This window comes from Stomoxys calcitrans, chromosome 3, assembly GCF_963082655.1.
Source record: "Stomoxys calcitrans chromosome 3, idStoCalc2.1, whole genome shotgun sequence".
Lineage (NCBI taxonomy): Eukaryota > Metazoa > Arthropoda > Insecta > Diptera > Muscidae > Stomoxys > Stomoxys calcitrans.
The window spans coordinates 172,700,941-172,725,970 of record NC_081554.1 but is presented as its reverse complement, the minus strand read 5'-3'; the positions used below and the strand labels follow the sequence as shown (position 1 = coordinate 172,725,970).

General features: G+C 34.9%; 1 protein-coding gene and 1 long non-coding RNA gene across 9 annotated transcripts in view; one reads left to right on the top strand and one right to left on the bottom strand.

Annotated features, from left to right (window-relative positions):
- The window catches only part of LOC106085964 (anoctamin-8), a 225,762-nt gene that overhangs the window by 188,084 nt on the left and 12,648 nt on the right, over window positions 1-25,030 (top strand). For 2 of the 8 annotated variants that reach the window (XM_059364454.1, XM_059364453.1), the window contains 9 exons: window positions 8,810-8,945; window positions 9,064-9,194; window positions 9,424-9,810; window positions 10,885-11,214; window positions 11,281-11,694; window positions 11,752-11,852; window positions 15,090-15,203; window positions 15,854-16,280; window positions 17,978-18,076. In XM_059364454.1, the coding sequence (XP_059220437.1) occupies window positions 8,810-8,945; window positions 9,064-9,194; window positions 9,424-9,810; window positions 10,885-11,214; window positions 11,281-11,694; window positions 11,752-11,852; window positions 15,090-15,203; window positions 15,854-16,280; window positions 17,978-18,076 (2,139 nt within the window). The remainder of the gene's footprint in view (window positions 1-8,809; window positions 8,946-9,063; window positions 9,195-9,423; window positions 9,811-10,884; window positions 11,215-11,280; window positions 11,695-11,751; window positions 11,853-15,089; window positions 15,204-15,853; window positions 16,281-17,977; window positions 18,077-25,030) is intronic. The other 6 variants (XM_059364456.1, XM_059364458.1, XM_059364455.1 and 3 more) reach the window with 3 other exon arrangements.
- The window catches only part of LOC131995654 (uncharacterized), a 62,095-nt gene continuing 57,355 nt past the window's right edge, over window positions 20,291-25,030 (bottom strand). The window contains exon 3 of the long non-coding RNA XR_009397523.1: window positions 20,291-20,542. This is a non-coding gene — a long non-coding RNA (uncharacterized LOC131995654). The remainder of the gene's footprint in view (window positions 20,543-25,030) is intronic.

Below are 25,030 nucleotides of genomic sequence, written 5' to 3'. Positions count from 1 at the left end.
CGGTTTATATGGGAGATATATTAGGGTTTGGGCCTATTCAGATCGTATTTGGTACGTATGTTGAAGGTCATAGAAAACGTCGCTGTGAAGAATTTTAGCTACATCGGTTAAGACTTACGCTCTCTAGAGGCTTAAAAAATATAAAGTATGTTAAAGGTCATAGGAAATGAAGTTATGCAAAAATTTCAGTCTAATTGGTTAAGAATTACACCCTTTAGAGGCTTAAGAAGTATAATCGGGAGATCGGTTTATATGGGAGCTATATCAAGATTTTGACCGATTCAGACCATATTCGGCACGGTCATAGGAAAAGACGTTGTGCAAAATTTCAGCCAAATGGAAACTTTAACACGTTTAAGACCGATTCGAACCATAATTGGCACGTCTGTTAAATGTCATAGAAAATGTAACACCAAATCGGATAAAAACTGAGCGATGGTATGAACTGTTCCCATCCTCAATCTATTCTCCCATCGCCTTAAGTCTCATAGCCGCAGAGGCTGCCTCACACTTAATCTGTATGTCAATGGGTCGGATATTTAGAACAGTCTCCAGTATAATCTGAAGATCAGTTTATGTGGAATCTATACCCGGTTTAAGACTGATTCAGAGCATAATTAGCTTCCGTGTTAGATGTCATAGAAGACGTCACTGTGCAAAATTTCATTTTTAATCAGATATGTCAAGCGATAGTCGGTGGAGACTGCCCTGCACGAGGTTGTGCATAAAATAGAAGAATCCTTCGATGCCAAAACGTACACACTGGCGGTATGCATTGACATCGAGGGGGCTTTTAACAATGTGCGGACAGACACACTGATCCAATCCTTAGACCAGAACCGGGTGGAACTAAGGAACAGGTGGATAAGTTGTGTGTCCCATGGCATTAAAATAATGGAGAAAGTGGCTCTAGGCACGCCACAGGGGGGCATTTTATTGCCACTCCTATGGGTGACCACCATAAATGACCTTTTACGGATGCTGACTGAGGAGGGATTTGAACCCGTCTGCCACGCATACGATGTTATAATATTGGGTTGCCCAAAAAGTAATTGCGGATTTTTCATATAGTCGGCGTTGACAAATTTTTTCACAGCTTGTGACTCTGTAATTGCATTCTTTCTTCTGTCAGTTATCAGCTGTTACTTTTAGCTTGCTTTAGAAAAAAAGTGTAAAAAAAGTATATTTGATTAAAGTTTATTCTAAGTTTTATTAAAAATGCATTTACTTTCTTTTAAAAAATCCGCAATTATTTTTTGGGCAACCCAATACATCTAAGGGGTAAGGATCCGAACCAGCTATGTAGAAGGGCTGAAAGGGTCTTGCATATGGCATATGACTGGGCTAGACCCAGAGGTCTCAATGTAAACTCAGAGAAGACTGAAATATGCCTGTCCACGATGAAGACGAAGGTGGCGAATTTAACGCACCACGTTTTCTCAATAAGGCGATTTCGATATCTGACAAGGTCAAATACTTAGGTGTGATCTTGGACAGGAAACTGAATTGGAGGTGTCACATTCAGGAGCGTACTGAGAAGGCTCACAGATGTTGGGCATTATGTAAACGGGCTGTAGGCTCGAAATGGGGCCTGAATCCTAGGATAGTGCACTGGCTGTACAGAAGCCTGATCAGACCAATACTTACTGACGCTTCAGTAGTTTAGTGGACTGCTATGGAGAAAAGTGCAACACAGGGACCATACAACAGATTCAGAGAACATATTCTCTTGGCATAGGCGGAGCGATGAGGAGCACATGCACTAGGGCACTGGAGACTGTTTTAGATATCCGACCCATTGACATACAGATTAAGTGTGAGGCAGCCTCTGCGGCTATGCGACTTAAGGCGATAGATTGAGGATGGGAACAGCTCATACCATCGCGGTATAATCGGGGCGACTATAGGAAACATGGAAGGAACGGAGGAGGTTTGGCATCGGTTACCTGAAATGAACCTTCAAGTCGAGTACGAGGCACTGCTGCCATCGGCACAGTCTTGGATTGACGGAACCCTAGTATTGCCATCTGGAAGAGCATGTTACACGAATGGATCAAAACTAGAGGACAGAGTGGGATTGGGAGTCTACATTGAGAACCCAGGGACTGAGATCTGTTTTAGACTGCCTGACCATAATACGATCCTGCAGGGGGAGATCCGGGTGATCACGGAATGCGTGAGGTGGTGTGCTGCTGTAAAATTGCCATAGTCTTGCAGTGTAAGAAGGAGATTAACACCTTCTCTGAGGATGGCAAAATCTGCATCGTTTGGATACCGGGCCATAACGGAGTAAGGGGAAATTAAAGGGGAGACGATTTGGTGGTGAAGGGAAGATGGAACATTTCCTTCGTCATTGCCCGGCTTTCGCGTCTAACAGATACCGGCACTAAGGAGGAGGTTAGAGGTTACTTTATAGTGTTTAGAGCGCACAACAAGCCGACTACGGGCTTAGGTATATGTCCATAGTTGCATGGGGCGGATTAAAATCTCCACACCCTCTTTATAACCTAACCTAACTTGAAATTGTACAGTGGTTTCCATAAAGTAGAACATAAACAGGAGGGCACTCAGGATCCTTTTCCATAGGCTCCTGTCTTAGTAAGCGTCATGTACAAAATTTCACCCAATTCCGATGAAAATTGCGCCATCTAGAGACTCAAGAAGTATACTCAGAAGATCGGTTTAAATGGGAGCTACATCAAAATATGAACCGATATTGTAATTTCGGTAGAGCTACCCACATCAGCAGCAGGAAATGTTTTTTTTTAAATTTGTATACCCACCTCCATAGGATGGGGGTATACTAATCCAGTCATTCCGTTTGTTACACTTCAAAAATTTGATCTAGGACCACATAAAGTATATATATTCCTCATCGTCTTGGCATTCCGAGTCAAACTAGCCATGTCCGTCCGTCCGTCTATCGAAATCACGATAGCGGTCGAACTCGTAACGCTAGCTGCTTCAAATCTTGCATAGATACTTAGTATTGATGCAGGTCATTGGGGATTTCAAATGGGTCATATCAGTTCAGATTTGGATATAGCTCCCATATAAACCAATCTCCCGAATCGACGTCTTTAGCCCCTGGAAACCGAAATTTTTATGAGATTTGACTGAAATTTTGCACATAGTGTTCTGTTATGATTTCCAACAACTGTGTTGAGTACGGTCCAAGTCGGTCTATAATCTGATAATGCTCCCATATAAACCAATCTACCGATTTGAATTCTTGAGAACCTGATAGCTGCAAGTTTTGTCCAATTTGTCTAAAATTTTGCATGTAGTGTTCTGTTATGACTTTCAACAACTGTGTTAAGTATGGTTTAAATCGGTCAAGAACCTGATGTACAATAGCTCCCATATAAACCGATATACCCCGATTTGACTTTTGAGCCCTTACAAGCCGCAATTTTTGTTCGATTTCTATGAAATATTGCATGTGGTGTTCTGTTATGACCTCCAACAACTGTGTTAAGTATGGTTTAAATCGATCAAGAACCTGATATAGCTCCCATATAAACCGATCTCCCGATTTGACTTCTTGAACCCCTGGAAGCCGCAATTTTTATTGGATTTGGCTCATAGTGTTCTGTTATGATTTTTAATAACTTTGTTGAGTATGGTCCAAATCGGTCTATAACCTGATATAGCGCCCATATAAACCGATCACCCAATTTGACTTATTTAGTCGTTACAAGCCGCAATTTTTGTCCCATTTGGCTGAAATTTTGCAGTTACGACTTCCAATAACTGTGCCAAATACGGTCCAAATCAGTCTATAACCTCATACGGCTCCCATGTAAACCTCTCTCTCGATCATCCTTGTTCGGTTCCTAGAAGATTTAAATTTTGCTGGTTAGACAGAAATTTGGTATGTATAATAAAATTATGTCCTTCAAAAAAATTTTTTTTGCATAAATTTTTAACAGAATCCTTGGGGTGGGTTCCCAAAATTCGGCCCGGCCGAACTTATCACGCCTTCAAATTTTTTTTTAATTCAAAATTTTTTTTTATATTTTTTTAAGATAACTCAATTTCTCTACACCTTTTCAACATGATTTACTTTGACAATTATGATAAGTTTGATTGAAAAATTATTTATAATTAAACATATTTTTTTCCTGCATTTTGTTCGATTTTGTTTCCGTTTAGCATTAACTACAATTAATAGGCTGTAGTTTGGAACATTTCCAATAATTTTGTTAACAATATAATTGACGCATAATTTTTTTCCACAGATTTTATCGCAGTTATTAGGAATGGTTAATATCACATTAGCTACTTAACTACCGTGGGGTATTGGAGTTTCATTGTTCGGTTTTCCTTTTAATTATTGGAAACAAATTTAGTGTTTACCTGCTGTGCGTATGAGTAACAATAGATCTGTTAATGGTAATCATACGCACGGTGGTACCATTATACTGGAGAATAAAATTCAATTTTCTTTTTTTATGCCCACCACCTTAGGAAGGGGGCGTACTAATTTAGTCATACCGTTTGTAACATCTCAAAATATTGACTTGAAACCCTATAAAGTATGTGTATATCTTCATGATTGCCTTGACACTCAGAGTAGAACTACTCATGTCCGTCCCTCTGCATGTGGAAATCACTATAGCGGCCGAACGTGTAAAGCCAGCCGCTTGAAATTTTGCACAGATACTACTTAACGATGTAGGTCATAGGGGATTGCAAGAGGGCGATATCGATCTAAATTTGGATATAACCTCATCCCCAGTTTTGACTTTTTGAACCCCTATAGACGTAAATTTTCATCCGATTTGGCTGAAATTTGGCATAGAGACTTAAGCTCTGACTTCCAACATCAGTGCAAAGTATGACTCGAATTAATTTATAAACTGATATAGCTCCCATACAAGCCGATCCCCGATCTTAAAGCCTCAATTTTCATCCGATTTGGCTGCAATTTGGCCCAAATGACAATAACGCGTAAAGCTAAATGCTTGAACTTTTGCTCAGATATGTTTTATACCCTCCATCATAGGATGGGGGGTATACTAATTTCGTCATTCTGTTTGTAACTACTCGAAATATTCGTCTGAGACCCCATAAAGTATATATATTCTTGATCGTCGCGACATTTTATGTCGATCTAGCCATGTCCGTCCGTCCGTCTGTCTGTCGAAAGCATGCTAACTTCCGAAGGAGTAAAGCTAGCCGCTTGAAATTTTGCATAAATACTTTTTATTAGTGTAGGTCGGTTGGTATTGTAAATGGGCCATACCAGTCCATGTTTTGATATAGCTGTCATATAAACCGATCTTGGGTCTTGACTTCTTGAGCGTCTAGAGTGCGGAAATCTTATCCGATTGGAATGAAATTTTGCACGACGTGTTTTATTATAATATCCAACAACTGTGCCAAGTATGGTTCGAATCGGTCCATAACCCGATATAGCTATCATATAAACAGATCTGGGGACTTGACTTCATGAGCTTCTAGAGGGCGCAATTCCAATCCGATTTGTCTGAAATTTTGCATGACGTATTCTATTCTTACCTTCAACAACTGTATCGAATAAGGTTCAAATCGTTTCATAACCTGATATAGCTGCCATATAAACCGATCTGGGATCTTGACTTCTTGAGCCTCTGAGGTCGCAATTATTATCCGATTTGCCTGAAATTTTGTACGACGGATCCTCTCATGACCATTAACATACGTGTTTATTATGGCCTGAATTGGTCTATAGCCCGATACAGCTCCCATATAAATCGATCTCTCTATTTTACTTCTTGAGCCCCCAAAGGGCGCAACTCTTATTCGAGTGGGCTGACATTTTACACAGGTCTCCAACATATAATTTAATTGTGGCCCAAACCGGACCATATCTTGATATCGCTCTAATAGCAGAGCAAATCTTTTCTTATATTCTTTTTTTGCCTAAGAAGAGAAGCCGGGAAAAGAACTCGACAAATGAGATCCATGGTGAAGGGTATATAAGATTCGGCCCGGCCGAACTTAGCACTCTTTTACTTGTTATTGATGTCGTCGTTGGGAATTGCAAATGGCCCATTTCGGCTCAGATTTGGATATAGCCCACATATAAACCGATACCCAAATTTGACTTCTTGAGCCCTTAGAAGCCTCAATTTTTATCCGATTTGAGAAAAATTTTGAAGAGAGACTTGAGTTATCACTTCCAACATCCATACCAAGTATGATACGAATCGGCTTATAAACATATATAGCCCCATATAAACCAAATCTCAGGATTTGACTTCTTGAGCCCTTAGAAGCCTCAATTTTCATCCGGTTTGGTTGAAATTTGGAACAAAACTTGTGTTATGACTTCCAATATTGGCACGAGGACTTCTGATTTGTTTTCGAACATCATTGCCGAATCGTTCAATAAACCGGTAGACACCCTATATATATACTGATTTTCAGATTTGATTTCTTGAGTAGCTTCAATTTTCATCTAATTTGGCACAAAGACTTCTGCTCTGGCTTCCAACATCATTGCCCAGTATGATTCAAATCGGTTTGTGTACTGATATACCGATTCCCCAATATTGAGATGAAACTTGCATAGATTCTTTTTTTGCCCATAAGCAGGTTAAGTTCGAAGATGGGCTATATCGGGCTATATTTTCGTATAGCCCCCATATAGACCGATCCACCGATTTAGGGTCTTAGGCACATAAAAGCCACATTTATTATCCGTTTTTGTTGAAATTTAGAACAGAGCATTGTGTTAGGCCCTTCGATATCCTTGCTCAATTTGGCCCAGATCGGTTCTAATTTGGATATAGCTGTCATATAGACCGATCCGCCGATTTAGGGTGTTATACCCATAAAAGCTACATTTATTATCCGATTTTGCCAAAATTGGGGACAGTGAGTTGTGTTAGGCTCTTCGACATAATTCTTCAATTTGGACCAGATCGGTCCAGATTTTGATATAGCTGCCATATGGACCGATCTCTCGACTTAGGGTTTTGCGCCAATAGAAGGCGCATTTATGGTTCGATTTTTGCCATATTTTGGGACAGTGAGTTATGTTAGGCCCTTCGATATCCTTCTTCAATTTGGCTCAGATCGGTCCAGATTTGGATATAGCTGCAATATAGGCCGATCTCTCGATTTAAGGTCTTGCGCCCATAGAAGGCGCATTTATTTTCCGATTTCGCCGAAATTTGGGACAGTGAGTTGTGTTAGGCCCTTCGATATCGTTCTTCAATTTGGCTCAGATCGGTCCAGATTTGACTATAACTGCCATGTAGACCAATCTTTCGATTTAAGGTTTTGGGGCCTAGAAGGCACATTTATTTTCCGATTTCGCCGAAATTTGGAACAGTGAGTTGTGTTAGGCCCTTCGACATTTTTCTGTAATTTGGCCCAAAACGGTTCAGACTTGGATATAGCCGCCATATAGACCGATATCTCGATTTAAAGTCTTGGCCACATAAAAAGCGCACTTATAATCTGATTTCACTGAAATTTGACACAGTGATTTATGTTAGACTAGTCGACATCCGTGTCGTATATGGTTCAGATTGGTTTATATTTGGATATAGGTACTAAAAAGATCAATATTTTGTTATACACTATTGAACAATGACTTGGTCCAAATCGGAACATATTTCGATGTAGCTGCTATGGGGCATGAATTTTTCACCGGATTTGGACGAAAAGTGGTTTACATATATACCCGAGGTGATGGGTATCCAAAGTTCGGCCCGCCCGAACTTAACGCCTTTCATCATCATCATCTTCCCCTCAGGCCCTATTCATGCTATCAATTGCAGCACCTATTCTGCATAAATGAGTTCGTAGTCCTATGTGTTTCGTTATGATACCGAAATCTATAATGATCTCCTTCTTATTTCCTTTAAGTTAAAGCCTCGTCTTCTCAAGAGCCGGATTTCCCCATAAGTATCGTCATTCTACCGACCGTTTTGCCCACGTCCTAACCTCGTACTGAGTCGCCCCAGAAAGGCTTCGTGTTAACCAATTTCATAGACGGTAGTCTTCTGGCCTTCAATGCCAAATCGTCTGCTATTTTATTCCCCCTTATTCCTCTATGGCCTGGCAACCAAATAATACGGATCGTGCCATCCTCAAAGAATCCTCAGATATCCGAAAATGGTCACCACGGGGTCATTATGCATCATCAGTGAAAATTTCATGAAAATCGATTCAGCCGTTTTTGAATCTATAAGGAACACACAAACAATCAAACAATCCAAAGAAGATTCAAGGCGTTCCTGTCCAAATAAAATTTCCCAGATGTTAAGCAATCTGGGAAATTTTATGTAGACAGGAACGCCTTGAATCTTCTTTGGTCATAAAATTCATAAAATATAATGCAATTAAAATTTTATTGTCCAACAAAAGACAAAAAGGGCACGACAGCCTGTTTTCTTCAAATCATGCTAACATCCAAGCATTAAATCATCATCATCATCATCTACATAACGAACTTTGTCTAATGCCATAAATTATAATCATTATAATAAAAGAAAAGGATTTATTGTTGCTTTTTGTTCTAACCATAGCATAAAATAGGACAATTAAAAAATTCATTAAATGAAGATGCCATCTCATTATGGTCTTTTGCTTATGTTGCTGCTGTTCCTTCTACTCAGACCACTTTAACAGTTAATAAAATAAAATTGCCCACAAAGAGTAGTAGGGAAAAGAAACAACTACAAAAAAGCAGGAAACATTTAAACAAATTGTTTAAATTTATAAAGTTAAGAAAAATGAGTATCCTTTTCTTTTTTTGCTTAATTAATGCTTTGTTTGTCATGCTCTTTTTCTTTTCTCCCTCTTTCGACAGGATTGGTGGGACTCAAAACTACCGGAAAGTGGTGTCCTTTGCTGTTTGAGTGTTATACCCAAAGTTTTGTTGGCAGGCGCCATAACGCTTATGGATGAGGCTTATTACAAGTTGGCCGTATGGTTGAATGATAAAGGTGAGCGTGAAGTGAAGTGAAGTGAAGTTAATGCCATTTAAGGATAATAAGCTGCTGGAATATGGACTTTTCACTTTTAACTTGTTTTTGATGATGTTTTCAATTCTACTTTTCCCAGAAAATTATCGCTTGCAGTCAAAATATGAAAATCATTTGATAGCTAAGGTGGCGCTGTTCCAGTTTGTCAACTCTTTCCTATCGCTATTCTATATAGCGTTCTATCTAAGAGATGAGGAAAAATTAAAAGAGGTAAAATTGCACAAAAAAAGAAACTTGAAAAAAAGAAATAATAATGAATAAAACAAAAAAGGATTAAGGCGGCATATTTCAGAACACGAGTTCGATATTTAATGCAGCGAATGCCGAGGGCATTTTAGTCATTTTCGACTTTTACATAACAAAACTTATTTCTGTTTGCCATAAAACTTTTTTCTTCCAAGTTTTTTATGTTTATCTGGTTTGTCTTATTTCCTCATAGCAATTGGCTGGTCTCTTGATTTCCCGACAAATTATCGGTAATCTTCGAGAATCCGCCATACCCTATGTAGCTGAGCAAGTGCGTCTGGCTAAGCTAAGTTTCAATATGTGGGGTGCTCTAAGTCCAACGCAGGATAATAATCGCTCATTTGCCGATACTGTAATGGCAGCCAAGGCTGCTGCTGCAGCAGTGAGTCCCACATCGCTGTCCTCTGAATCGGAGAAAACGAAACAACCCAGTGGCACTTCAACACCACAGCCTGGCACACCTTCAAAACAATTGCCGAAGAAATCATCAACCGATACAGGATGTTCCACACCCACAACCACGGCTAGTGCTACCAGACGGAATATAGGTCAGGCGGAAATAGAAAGTTCCTTATATAAGGTGAGTTAAGGGGAATAATTGATGTAAAATAAAATAAAATAAAATAAAATAAAATAAAATAAAATAAAGTAAAATAAAATAAAATAAAATAAAATAAAAATAAAATAAAATAAAATAAAAGAAAAATAAAATAAAATAAAATAAAATAAAATAAAATAAAATAAAATAAAATAAAATAACATAAAATAAAATAAAATAAAATAAAATAAAATAAAATAAAATAAAATAAAATAAAATAAAATAAAATAAAATAAAATAAAATAAAATAAAATTAAATAAAATAAAATAAAATAAAATAAAATAAAATAAAATAAAATAAAATAAAATAAAATAAAATAAAATAAAATAAAATAAAATAAAATAAAATAAAATAAAATAAAATAAAATAAAATAAAATAAAATAAAATAAAATAAAATAAAATAAAATAAAATAAAATAAAATAAAATAAAATAAAATAAAATAAAATAAAATAAAATAAAATAAAATAAAATAAAATAAAATAAAATAAAATAAAATAAAATAAAATAAAATAAAATAAAATAAAATAAAATAAAATAAAATAAAATAAAATAAAATAAAATAAAATAAAATAAAATAAAATAAAGTAAAATAAAATAAAATAAAAATAAAATAAAATAAAATAATAAAATAAAATAAAAGAAAAATAAAATAAAAAAATAAAATAAAATAAAATAAAATAAAATAAAATAAAATAAAATAAAATAAAAAAAATAAAATAAAATAAAACAAAATAAAATAAAATAAAATAAAATAAAATAAAATAAAATAAAATAAAATAAAATAAAATAAAATAAAATAAAATAAAATAAAATAAAATAAAATAAAATAAAATAAAATAAAATAAAATAAAATAAAATAAAATAAAATAAAATAAAATAAAATAAAATAAAATAAAATAAAATTAAATTAAATTAAACAAAAACTAAAATTAAACAAAAAAATAAAATAAAATAAAATAAAATAAAAAAATGAAATAAAATAAAATAAAATGATAAAAAAATTAAGAATAATTTTCCTCAACCTCAAATATCCCCTCTTTCCTTTTAACACAGTACGATGGCACCTTTTCGGATCATTTGGAAATGCTAGTTCAAATGGGTTATGTAGTGCTTTTTTCGGCCGCCTTTCCCCTGGCCGGCATATGTGCACTCATCAACAATCTCATGGAGATACGTTCGGATGCTTTTAAGCTAGCCCATGTACATCAGAGGCCATTCGGTCAGCGTGTGGCCAACATAGGAACGTGGCAAAATGCTTTGAGTCTGTTATCATTGGCAGCGGTCATTGTGAATTGTGCTCTAATTGGTTTGTCCGGACAGGTGTCTCGTTTGTGGCCTGGACTAACAACGGCACAAACTATCATATTAATTGTGACATTGGAGGTAAGTGAAGCATTGTTTGGTTAGAGGAATTTATTCTTCAAAAAAATCCCTCTGGCATGATTTCAGCACATAATGTTGGGCTTACGTTCCGCTTTGACATGGCTTTTGCCTGAATTACCATCATGGTTGGCCGCAGAGATAGCACGAGCCGAACATTGTCGTCGGGAGATGCAGTGTAAGGGAACTTCACCTAGACCGACACCACCCACACCGCCTAGTACCACCTCCACACAGCCGGACCATGATTTGGGTGCTCTGCATTTGAATGATGTCAACAATAGTGCATCCCACTCTAATCAGCAGTCCATACAAAGGCAATTGTCCGAGGATTTGATGTATCAACAGGAGCTGCTACTAAAGCAGAGGGAATATGAGCCTTATGTGGATGAAATAGCCAGATTTGGTTTGCAAAGGCAGGCTGAGCCCGAGGCAAATGTTTTTGAAAATCGTGACTCCTCACCAGATTCACCACCCTCACAGGTACGTCTAAATACCAATAACAAGAGAAGGATATGAGCCTTTTATTCACAATTTTAGACCAGCACGATTTTAATACGGCCCTTGCATGAGTCAACTCCACCCAATAGTGGAGCCTCCTTGACCAGTCTCAACCAGGAACTGGGGCGTTCCCATAGTGGGTAAGTTCGATCTATAAGGTCCTATCAGGTCATTCTCTTTTTCCGACTCTTTTTTACTCGTACTACTTCAACTTAATACAAGAAACAAACTCAATACAATTTTTTTTCTACACTTTTAACAAAGTCTTGCCTTACACACTGAAACACTAACACTTGCAACCTTAAATTTTTGGATGATTTTTTATTTATTATTTTTTTTCTATGTTTTTGGACCTGATATATTTATAAGTGCAGTTTAAATTTTTTAAATAAAAACTGTGAACTGGAAAGGGTATTAAAAATGGAATTTCCATAGGGTAAGGGTACCCTATGGGTAAGGGTACCCTATGGGTAAGGGTACCCTATGGGTAAGGGTACCCTATGGGTAAGGGTACCCTATGGGTAAGGGTACCCTATAGGTAAGGGTACCCTATGGGTAAGGGTACCCTTTGGGTATGAGTACTAAAAAAACTAACCTTGTATTAAAACTACCCTTTCCCAAAGTTAATGATACTAAAACTACCCATTGCCAAAAGAAACCTTTCCCAAAGGAAACCTTTCTCAAAGGAAAGGAAACTAAAATTACCCTTCCCCATAGCAAAGACACTAAAACTACCTCTTCTCATAGGAAATTGTATTAAAATTACAATTTTCCATAGGAAAGGGTACTAAAACTACCCCCTCCCAAAAGAAGGGTAATACGATTACCCTTTCCCAAAGGAAAGGGTATTTAAGGGAAGGGTACTACATTTAGGGAAAGTGTACTAAAACTTCGGAAAGAATACTAAATCTACGCAATAGGTACTAAATCTAGGGTACTAAATCCGCGGAAATGATTGATACTGATTCATTCTACTTTCCTATAGCCAAAGGTACAAAACCACACTAAAGGGTACTACCCCTTCCTTAAGGAAAGGGTACAAAAACTACCCATTCTTAAAGAAAAGGGTACAAAAATATATCCTTTCCTAAAGACAAGTGTACTAAAACAACCCTTACTCAAAGGAAAGGGTACAAAATCACCATTTCCTAAAAAAAGGTCTGGAACAATCTATTCCTAATGGAAAGGATACAAATTTACACTTTCCTTCTACAAAGAGGGTACTAAAACTTTCCTTTCGTACTACTGAAAGGATACTCAAACTAAATTTTCTTACTACTAAAAGGGTACTAAAACTACCATATCCTACTACAAAAAGGGTACTAAAACTACCCTTTCCTACAACTAAAAGGGTACTTAAAATACCCTTACTCAATACTCAAGGGGTAGTTAAAATACCCATTCCTACTTCTAAAAAGGTACTATATCTACCCTTTCCTACTACTAAAACTACCATTTCCCAAAGAAAAATGTTCTAAATCTACCCATTCCCAAAGGAAAGTTTACTAATAATACACTTTCCCAAAGGCAAGGGTACTAAAACTACCCTTTTCCAAAGGCAAACTTATAAAACTACCCTTTCCCAAAGAAAAGGGTACTAAAACTACTTTTCCCCAAAGGAAAGAGTACTACTCTTTCCCCATATTAAGGGTACCAAAACTACCCTTTCCCAAACAACAGGGTACGGAAACTACCCTTTCTTAAAGAAAGGGTACTAAAACCACCCTTTCCTTCAGAAAAGGGTACTTTAACCATTGTTTCCCGGAGAAAAGGGTACTAAAAACACCATTTCACAAATCAAGGTTTACTAAAACCGCCCTATCCCAAAGTAAAGGGTATTAAAACCACCCTTTTCTAAAAAGAACAAGTTACTAAAACCACTCTTTCCCACAAGAAAGGGTACTAAGACCACCCTTTTCCAAAGAAAGGTACTAAAACCACCCTTTCGCAAATTAAAGGTTACTAAAACCACAATTTACTACCACACTTAATAAAAGGAAAGTGTACTAAAGCTAACCTTAATCAAAGGAAAGGGTACTAGGACAAACCTCACCCAAATGAAAGGGTACCAAAACTACCATTTCCCAGAGGAAAGGGTACTAAAACCACTATTTCCCAAAGGAATTGGTACTAAAACGAAACTTTCCTAAAAGAAAGGTTAAATAAACCACACTTTCCCAAAGGAAAGGTTACTTAAGCTACCCTTTTTCAACGGAGAGAATACTTGAACCACCCTTTCCCACAGAAAAGTGTACTAAAGCTACTCTCTCCCAAAGGAAAGGCTATTAAAACCACCCTATCCCAAAAGAAAGGGTTTTAAAGCCAACCTTTCCCAAAAGAAAGGGTACTAAAACTACCTTTACTCTAAGGAAAGTGTACTAAAACTATCTTTTCCCAAAGAAAATAGTATTAAAACTACCTTTTCCTCAAAGGAAAGCTTACTAAAACTAATCTCTCCGAAAGAAAAGGGTACTAGAACAACCGCTTTCCAGAGAAAGGAATACTTAAACTACCTATTCCCGAAGGAATTTACCCTCTTCCAAAGGAAAGGGTTCTAAAACTACCCTTTCTTAAAGGAAAGGGTAGTGCGATTACCCATTTTCAAAGGAAAGACTACTGAAACTACCCTTTTCCGAAGAACTGAATATTAAAAATACACTCTCCCGAGGGAAAAGTTGTGAAATATCCCTTTCCTAGACCTAATAAAACTGTTCTCTCTCGAAGGAAAAGTACTAAAAAAACTCTTTTTTAAATGAAAGGGTTTTAAAACTACCCTTTTTCAAAGGAAAAGGGGACTAAAACTACCCTTTCCTCGGGGAAAGTGTCCTAAAACTACCTTTCCCTCAGAGAAAGTTTGCTAAAACAACCTTTCCCACAGGGAAAGGATGCTAAAACTACCATTCCCACAAAAAAAGTTACTAAAACTACCATTCCCACAAAAAAAGGTACTAAAAGTACCCTTTCCCAAAGGGTAATTCAACTGCCCTTTCGCAAAGGAACTTAAACTACCCCTTCTAAAAGTGTAATAGTGTTAATTGACATTTGTTTGGATTTTCTGAATGCCATAGTTGGTATACAAGTAATTAGCCGGTACTCTTTATTATATTTTCTTTTTTTTTGCTTTCATTGAATTATTTTTTTTACTTTTATTTTTTAAAACACTCCACAATTCTATGAGACAAACAAAAGTGCTCTTATTTCACTCACTTGGCCAAATATTTCAATATATTTAAATCCCCTACTGACACCCCCTACTCATACTTATTCACTGTAAATTTTATTGTATAACTATTTTTTTTGTAAATTTTATAAAATAATAAAATTTTTTTCAATAAAAAATCCTAAATAATACATTTTTTTATACATACATAATGAAGCGCATGTAAAAGTTGTAAGACGAAAAAGAAAATACCGGAAATACCCCCATTTCATGGATATTCAGTTCGTAATTTAAGCTCCATACCAATCCAAAGATTGCACGCTTTAACGGGGTAAATTTAAATATCAATGTATAGATGTTGGTGTCTTAGATGGTAGATGTGTATAAATAATAAACTATTAGAAAAAATATAACAAAAAACAAATTTTTTTGAAAAAAAAAAACATTAAAAAATTTGCCACATTTTCAAAATTTGAGCTTAAAACCACAATCTCTACAAAACCATTGGCCTTAATTTTTCATACTAGAAAAACACAGTTGTTTGCAAGCATGAGTTTATGATTTAAAGCAAAATAATAAAAAAATTAAAAAAAAAAACACACAGTATTTAGAAAAAAAAGAAGAAAATTATATAGAAATTTTGTGTTACCATTGTATACTTGTTCATTGGATATCCTTTTACAGAAATGCTAATGTTCTTATGAAATCCATATTTCTTTTTCTCTCTCTACCATTTTTCTCCAAATATTTGTACACACTTTCGAAAAAATCACCTTTTTATATATTTTTTTTAACTTTGCTTATATCCCCTTAAAACTTTCACACTTTCCCTGGTCAACCTTTGCTTTGTTTTGAGTCCTTTTTTCTCTCTTATTCTCTATCGCTTTGTTTATCTTATGTTCTTCCATTTCCTTTTTTATGTTTGTTTGTAAAAAAAAAACTTGTCCAAAAATCCTGTACAAAAAAAAAAAAACCATATAGAGCTTCTGCAAGTTCCTTGGCCTTAAATACCCGTCAATGTATGAATCTACCAGAAATTCCACCCTTCCGCAAGAAATCCACGGATTCGGCAGATCACACAGGCAGCAGTGCCAGCAGTAGTCCTCAACGCACCACCGCCAACTCCAATCTAATCAATGCTAGCGCCTCCGTTTCCGCATCCCGCCAACATTTGCCGCTGCAATCGCAACCCATAGTTGTGGCCGCTGCCAATGTGAATACAGCAACATCTGCATCCGCTTCATCATCCAATGCCCACCACCAGCAGCAGCTGCAGCAACAGCAATCATCATTAACATCATCCTCAAACGAAAAGAAACCATTACCCACTATATCCAAGATATCGGACATACCTCCATTCAATGCCCGCAAAATATCCGCAGAGAGTACCATGAATTTGAATATAACCGTAAGGCATTTTATTCTTTTTTATCGTTAAAAAAAAAAATAATTAAAAAAAAAACATCCTTTAGTTACCTTTTATTTGAGAAAATCCTTACTCCTTATCATATTATATAAGTGTAAAAATTTAAAGATTTTTAAATAATAATAGTTTTAGTCCTGATTATTTTATATACATATCATAAAAATATTAACTAATATGAATTTTTGATATAATCACCTTTAACTGTCAGAACACCAAATACTATACTAAATCTCTAAAGCAAAGACTTCCAAAGAAGCAGACTTTGAAGGAAGGAAAATTTTTGTTTGTTATTATTAATAATTTTTCTTATGTTATGTTATGTTATGTTATGTTATGTTATGTTATGTTATGTTATGTTATGTTATGTTATGTTATGTTATGTTATGTTATGTTATGTTATGTTATGTTATGTTATGTTATGTTATGTTATGTTATGTTATGTTATGTTATGTTATGTTATGTTATGTTATGTTATGTTATGTTATGTTATGTTATGTTATGTTATGTTATGTTATGTTATGTTATGTTATGTTATGTTATGTTATGTTATGTTATGTTATGTTATGTTATGTTATGTTATGTTATGTTATGTTATGTTATGTTATGTTATGTTATGTTATGTTATGTTATGTTATGTTATGTTATGTTATGTTATGTTATGTTATGTTATGTTATGTTATGTTATGTTATGTTATGTTATGTTATGTTATGTTATGTTATGTTATGTTATGTTATGTTATGTTATGTTATGTTATGTTATGTTATGTTATGTTATGTTATGTTATGTTATGTTATGTTATGTTATGTTATGTTATGTTATGTTATGTTATGTTATGTTATGTTATGTTATGTTATGTTATGTTATGTTATGTTATGTTATGTTATGTTATGTTATGTTATGTTATGTTATGTTATGTTATGTTATGTTATGTTATGTTATGTTATGTTATGTTATGTTATGTTATGTTATGTTATGTTATGTTATGTTATGTTATGTTATGTTATGTTATGTTATGTTATGTTATGTTATGTTATGTTATGTTATGTTATGTTATGTTATGTTATGTTATGTTATGTTATGTTATGTTATGTTATGTTATGTTATGTTATGTTATGTTATGTTATGTTATGTTATGTTATGTTATGTTATGTTATGTTATGTTATGTTATGTTATGTTATGTTATGTTATGTTATGTTATGTTATGTTATGTTATGTTATGTTATGTTATGTTATGTTATGTTATGTTATGTTATGTTATGTTATGTTATGTTATGTTATGTTATGTTATGTTATGTTATGTTATGTTATGTTATGTTATGTTATGTTATGTTATGTTATGTTATGTTATGTTATGTTATGTTATGTTATGTTATGTTATGTTATGTTATGTTATGTTATGTTATGTTATGTTATGTTATGTTATGTTATGTTATGTTATGTTATGTCGGATGAGCGATTTTACCTTTCCTTTTTTTTCCAAAAAATTTGGTTCCAACTCTACCCTTCATTGTCTGCTTTGACTTCACACACAATTTCCGAAATGTACTTGTGTCACACCACACCTTGTCTCTTTAACAAACCACTTTTTATAACTTTTTTCTAACTTGTCTTTCAATTTCGAAAACAAAAAAATATCGAACAATGAAATCCTAATAACCTATCTACTGCAAATGACAGGATAACTATAACCTAAAATCCCATGCACCCGAATGGATGTCACGTTTAAAAGTCAACGATAATGTAAATCTCCGTAGGAGTATTGATTGCATATCCAAGGTAGATTGGTTGCCTCGAGCACTCTTCGTAGTTGTAACAAAAAACAAAACAACAAAAACACAAATACAGTGGCAGACAAAATTGAGCAAAGCATAAACTCTAAGAATTATATGAAAAATATCCCTCAGATAAATCAACAAACTATCAATTATAACTAAAACTGATATAATGGACCTATTATATATTTTTGAAAGCTCAGTTTTGTCCATTACTGTATTGCATTAACGTTTCGTTCAATGTTATCATGCTAATGAATGTGCAACTATTGGGCTCCCATCATTACAAACAAACATCTTTGGTAATAATTGTTAGGATTTTCAAAATATTTTGATGAACTGAAAGAATGAAATTAATTGAGATTCATAATTTAAACAATTCAATTTCCTTATTTTCTAAAGAAAAAATATCTTTAGAAAATTTTTCGTCTAAAAAAAATTTCTTTAGAAAATTTTTCGTCTAAAAAAAATTTCTTTAGAAAATTTTCCGTCTAGAAAAAATTTCTTTAGAAAATTTTTCGTCTAGAAAAAATTTCTTTAGAAAATTTTTCGTCTAGAAAAAATTTCTTTAGAAAATTTTTCGTCTAGAAAAAATTTCTTTAGAAAATTTTTCGTCTAGAAAAAATTTCTTTAGAAAATTTTTCGTCTAGAAAAAATTTCTTTAGAAAATTTTTCGTCTTGAAAAAATTTCTTTAGAAAATTTTTCGTCTAGAAAAAATTTCTTTAGAAAATTTTTCGTCTAGAAAAAATTTCTTTAGAAAATTTTTCGTCTAGAAAAAATTTCTTTAGAAAATTTTTCGTCTAGAAAAAATTTCTTTAGAAAATTTTTCGTCTAGAAAAAATTTCTTTAGAAAATTTTTCGTCTAGAAAAAATTTCTTTAGAAAATTTTTCGTCTAGAAAAAATTTCTTTAGAAACTTTTTTTTTTCTAGACGAAAAATTTTCTAAAGAAATTTTTTCTAGACGAAAAATTTTCTAAAGAAATTTTTTCTAGACGAAAAATTTTCTAAAGAAATTTTTTCTAGACGAAAAATTTTCTAAAGAAATTTTTTCTAGACGAAAAATTTTCTAAAGAAACTTTTTCGGGACGAAAAATTTTCTAAAGAAACTTTTTCGGGACGAAAAATAAAGAAAATTTTCTAAAGAAACTTTTTCGGGACGAAAAATTTTCTAAAGAAACTTTTTCGGGACGAAAAATTTTCTAAAGAAACTTTTTCGGGACGAAAAATTTTCTAAAGAAACTTTTTCGGGACGAAAAATTTTCTAAAGGAACTTTTTCGGGACGCAAAATCTTCTAAAGAAACTTTTTCGGGACGAAAAATAAAGAAAATTTTCTAAAGAAACTTTTTCGGGACGAAAAATTTTCTAAAGAAACTTTTTCGGGACGAAAAATTTTCTAAAGAAACTTTTTCGGGACGAAAAATTTTCTAAAGAAACTTTTTCGGGACGAAAAATTTTCTAAAGAAACTTTTTCGGGACGAAAAATTTTCTAAAGAAACTTTTTCGGGACGAAAAATCTTCTAAAGAAACTTTTTCGGGACGAAAAATTTTCTAAAGAAACTTTTTCGGGACGAAAAATTTTCTAAAGAAACTTTTTCGGGACGAAAAATTTTCTAAAGAAACTTTTTCGGGACGAAAAATTTTCTAAAGAAACTTTTTCGGGACGAAAAATTTTCTAAAGAAACTTTTTCGGGACGAAAAATTTTCTAAAGAAACTTTTTCGGGACGAAAAATTTTCTAAAGAAACTTTTTCGGGACGAAAAATTTTCTAAAGAAACTTTTTCGGGACGAAAAATTTTCTAAAGAAACTTTTTCGGGACGAAAAATTTTCTAAAGAAACTTTTTCGGGACGAAAAATTTTCTAAAGAAACTTTTTCGGGACGAAAAATTTTCTAAAGAAACTTTTTCGGGACGAAAAATTTTCTAAAGAAACTTTTTCGGGACGAAAAATTTTCTAAAGAAACTTTTTCGGGACGAAAAATTTTCTAAAGAAACTTTTTCGTTACGAAAAATTTTCTAAAGAAACTTTTTCGGGACGAAAAATTTTCTAAAGAAACTTTTTCGGGACGAAAAATTTTCTAAAGAAACTTTTTCGGGACGAAAAATTTTCTAAAGAATTTTTTTTAGACGAAAAATTTTCCAAGGAAATTATTCCCTTCTAAAATCTTGTACAAAAATATTTCGTTTTGAAATTGTTCAATGTATTTTTCTATGCATATATAATTATTTTGTTAATTTTTAAGGTAAAATTTTAATATCTCCATTGGGTTTAGCCCTAATATACAGCATCAGCTTGCCTCTGGGATCAAGTTTTTTTCGGAAAGAAGGTTTTTTGAATTGTGAATCATCAGCATAACGGCAGACATTTGAGCGTGTGATTATAAGGGGATTTTCCTTGTTTTGTTCCTTGAAAACCATACAATCGAGTAAGGCAGTTTTGGGACATATGATACGATCACAGTAGAAGAAATCTGAAAATAGAAATCAAAACTTAAATTATTATAGAATTGTTATGAATATAAAAGACTTAGGGTCTTTAGGGATTGCTTTTTTAAACTTGGCATTAAGTATCTTAATCTGCTTTAACATGAAGTACCTTTGGTAATTTTTAATCTCACATCCCCAATTCGGGCAATTGTCAAAGCCAGTGTTAGTGAGCAGTTTAAAAAGAAACTCAATAAAAGAATTTTAAAAATTCCCAACATTTTTGCTTAGTTTTAAAGAATACACTGTACTTTTTGTTTTGTTTGTGTATATATGTGTCGTGCAAAAACTTCAATTGGCTAAAAAACCCCCTAAGATGTTAATTTTTAAAATATTTTGTAATAACCACATTTTTTATTATTGAATTTTTTTATCTTTGAAATAAAGGTTGTCATACTTTTTATGATCACTCGTTCAGCAAACCACAAAATATGGATCACAGTACTAGTCATATAATCCCTAAGACGTAGGGATTATGTGACTAAATTAATTTTGGTATACTCTACCCCACTGACACTAGACGATTATAATTGAGTTGGTCTTTTGGTAACCTCGATCTTTGTTATGTAAAGGATTGGGTAGGTTAGGTTAGATGGAAAGGAGGGTGCCACTATGGACATATACCTAAGGCAGTTGATTCTATTGAATGTCCAGACCCAGGGTTGCATTCAGAGGGATCAGGGTCTGAGTCGAGTGGGACTGGCTGGGAAGCTCAAGAGGTGTCATGTGGTCGGGACACAAATCCTTGCTTAGTAAGAGTTGAGGCGGCTGCATCTGCCGGATAGTCATTGAGCCATACCTACTCTGTTTTGCCAGGGAAGTTCAATTTCTTCAGGTGCTGTCAAATGTGACACCAATAGTTACTCCATTGACTTTCACATTTAGCTAATTTTCCACTAAATGCGTGCTTGTAATGAACAAAAGGCCTTTAAATTTGGTGGCAGATATCTTCAAATCTCTGGCAGCGAAATAAGCGGAAAGATCCTTGAGGAAGACGTTTTACCTATCGTAACAATGGATAAGGGGCCTGATGCCATAACCGCACAATAGTCCTCATATGATACGATCTCTATGCCGTCTGGAGGGGGTGGAATAGAGGATAGGTGACATTAAACAGTGCCAGAGGTATCACCCCGCCTTGGGAAGCTCCCGGATTCACTATACAACAAACAACAACAAATTTTGCCCATGAACATTCCACGAAAGAACAGGGGCAGGGAGGCCACCGTAGCGCAGAGGTTAGCATGTCCGCCTATGACGCTGAACGCCTGGGTTCAAATCCTGGCGAGACTATCAGAAAAAAAATTTTCAGCGGTGGTTTTGCCCTCCTAATGCTGACAACATTTGTGAGGTACTATGCCATGTAAAACTTCTCTCTTAAGAGGTGTCGGACTGCGGCACGCCATTCGGAGTGGGCTATAAAAAGAAGGCCGCTTATGATTGAGCTTAAACTTGAATCGGACTGCACTCATTGATATGTGAGAAGTTTGCACTTGTTCCCCGGTTTCACTATACGGGGTTTTTATACTCACCACCATAGGATGGGGGTATCCTAACCTAGTCATTCCGTTTGTAACACCTCGAAATATTGATCTAGGACCCAATAAAGTATGTATATTCTTGATTGTCTCGAAATTCTGACTCGAACTACCATGCCCATCCGTCTGTCGAAATCACGTTATCGGTCGAACGCGTTGAGCCCGCCGCTTGAAATTTCACATAAATACTTTCTATTGATGTAGGTCGTTGCAAATGGGCCATATCGGTTCAGATTTGGATATAGCTCCCATATGAACCGATCTCCCGATTTGACTTCTTGAACCCTTACAAGCCGCAATTTCATCCGATTTGGCTGAAATTTTGTACATAGTGTTCTGTTATGACTTCCAAGGACTGTGCTAAGAACGGTTCAAATCGGTATTTCGAAAATTGTTCGGGCCGTCAAATCTTCATTTATGGTCTGATTTAAATTTTTTTTTACTGAATAGTGCTTGAAAGTCCTCAAGAGGTCTACAATATCTCCACTGGTTTTGGAGATATTCGACTTATTTTCTGTGCTAATTTGACCGAGATCAGCTTCGTATTTTGCAATTTGCTAAGGCATTTCTAGTTCGATTTTTATTTTTATATTATCCATTATAGGATGTGGGTATACTAATTTCGTAACTCTTGGAAAAATATGTCTAAGATGCCATAAAGCATAAAATGTCATGACGATCAAGAATATATGCTCGTCATGACATTTTAATTCGATCTAGCCATGTCCGTCCGTCCGTCTGTCTGTCGAAAGCACGCTAACTTTCGAAGGTGTAAAGCTAGACGCTTGAAATTTTGCGCAGATACTACTTATTAGCGTAGGTCGGTTGGGATCGTAAATGGGCCATATCGGTCCATGTTTTGATATAGCTGCCATATAAACCTATCTTGACTTCTTGAGCCACTAGAGGGCGCAATTCTTATCCGATTTGGATGAAATTTGGCACGACTTGTTTTGTTATGACGTCCAACAAATGTGCTAAGTACGGTTCAATTTGGTTTATAACCTTGTATAGCAGCCATATAAACCGATCTTGGATCTTGAGTTCTTGAGCCGCTAGAGGGCTTAGTTCTCATCTGATTTGGCTGAAATTTTGCATGAGGTGTTTTGTTATGACTTCCAACAACTGTGTTAAAGTATTGCGTAAATCGGTACATAACCTAATATAGCTGTCATATAAACCGATCTGGGATATTGACTTATTGAGCCTCTAGATGGCGAAATTCTAATCCGATTTGGCAGAAATCTTCTCCATTTAAGGTTTTGGGCCCATAAAAGGCGTATTTATTGTCCGATTTAGACGAAATTTGGTGCAGTGAGTTATGTTAAGCCCCTCGACCTCCTTGTTTAATTTGGGCCCGATCGGTCTAGATTGGATATAGCTGCTATATAGACCGATCTCTTGATTTAAGGTTTTGGACCCATAAAAGGCGCAACTATTGTCCGATATTGCCAAAATTTGGGACATTGAGTTAAATTAAACCCTTCGACATCTTTCTGTAATATGGCCCAGATCAGTCAAGATTTGAATATAGCTGCCATATAGAACGATCTCTCGATTTAAGGTTTTTTGCCCATAAAAGGCGCATTTATTGTCCGATGTCGCCGAAATTTGGAACAGTGAGTTGTATTAGGCCCTTCAATATTCTTCTATAATTTGGCTCAGATCGGTCCAGATTTGGATACAGCTGCCATATAGACCGATCTCTTGATTTAAGGTTTTGGACCCATAAAAGGCGCAACTATTGTCCAATATCGCCAAAATTTGGGACAGTGTGTTAAATTAGACCCTTCGACATCTTTCTGTAATATGGCCCAGATCAGTCAAGATTTGAATATAGCTGCCATATAGACCGATCTCTCGATTTAAGGTTTTTTGCCCATAAAAGACGCATTTATTGTCCGATGTCGCCGAAATTTGCCACAGTGAGTTGTGTTAGGCCCTTCGACATCCTTCTTTAATTTGGCTCCGATCAGTTCAGATTTGGATATAGCTGCCATATAGACCAATCTCTCGATTTAAGATTTTTTGCCCATAAAAGGCGCATTTATTGTCCGATATCGCCAAAATTTGGGACAGTGTGTTAAATTAGGCCCTTCGACATCTTTCTTCAATTTGGCCCAGATCAGTCCAGATTTGGATATAGCTGCCATATAGACCGATCTCTCGATTTATGGTTTTGGACCCATAAAATGCGCATTTATTGTCCGATTTCTCCGAAATTTGGAACAGTAAGTTGTGTTAGACCCTTCGACATCTTTCTTTAATTTGGCCCAGATCAGTCCAGATTTGGATATAGCTGCCATATAGACCGTTATCTCAATTTAAAGTCTAGGGCTAATAAAAGACGCATTAATTGTCCGATGTCGCCGAAATTTGAGTTGTGTTAGGCTTTTTGACATCCGTGTTGTATAGGGTTCAGATTGGTCTATATTTGGATATAGCTACCAAAAAGGACCAATGTTTTGTTCTACGAAATTGAACAATGTGACTTGTACTTATTAGACCAGTCAATATCCGTATCGAATTCGGTCCAAATCGGACTATGTTTCGATATAGCTGCTATGGGGTCATAAATTATGCATTTTTCACCGGATTATGACGAAAGGTGGTTCACATATATATCCGAGGTGGTGGGTATCCAAAGTTCGGAGCGGCCGAACTAAACGCCTTTTTACTTGTTTTAATTCGTTGTATGATATACATGGTTATCTGTGTAGATAACCTAGCGTCACCTCCTATCTCCAGTCTTTTTAGTAACCAGTCGATCTTGCCTATTAATGCATACGTGACTAGTTTGTTCATGGTTTAAAATAGAATAACTATTTCCAGGATTTTTCAATGCAGTACCACCATATAACCATCTTAATTATCATTAACTTATAGTCATTGACTCACATCGCGCACTGTTAAATAGTACATACACGTTTTGCGGCA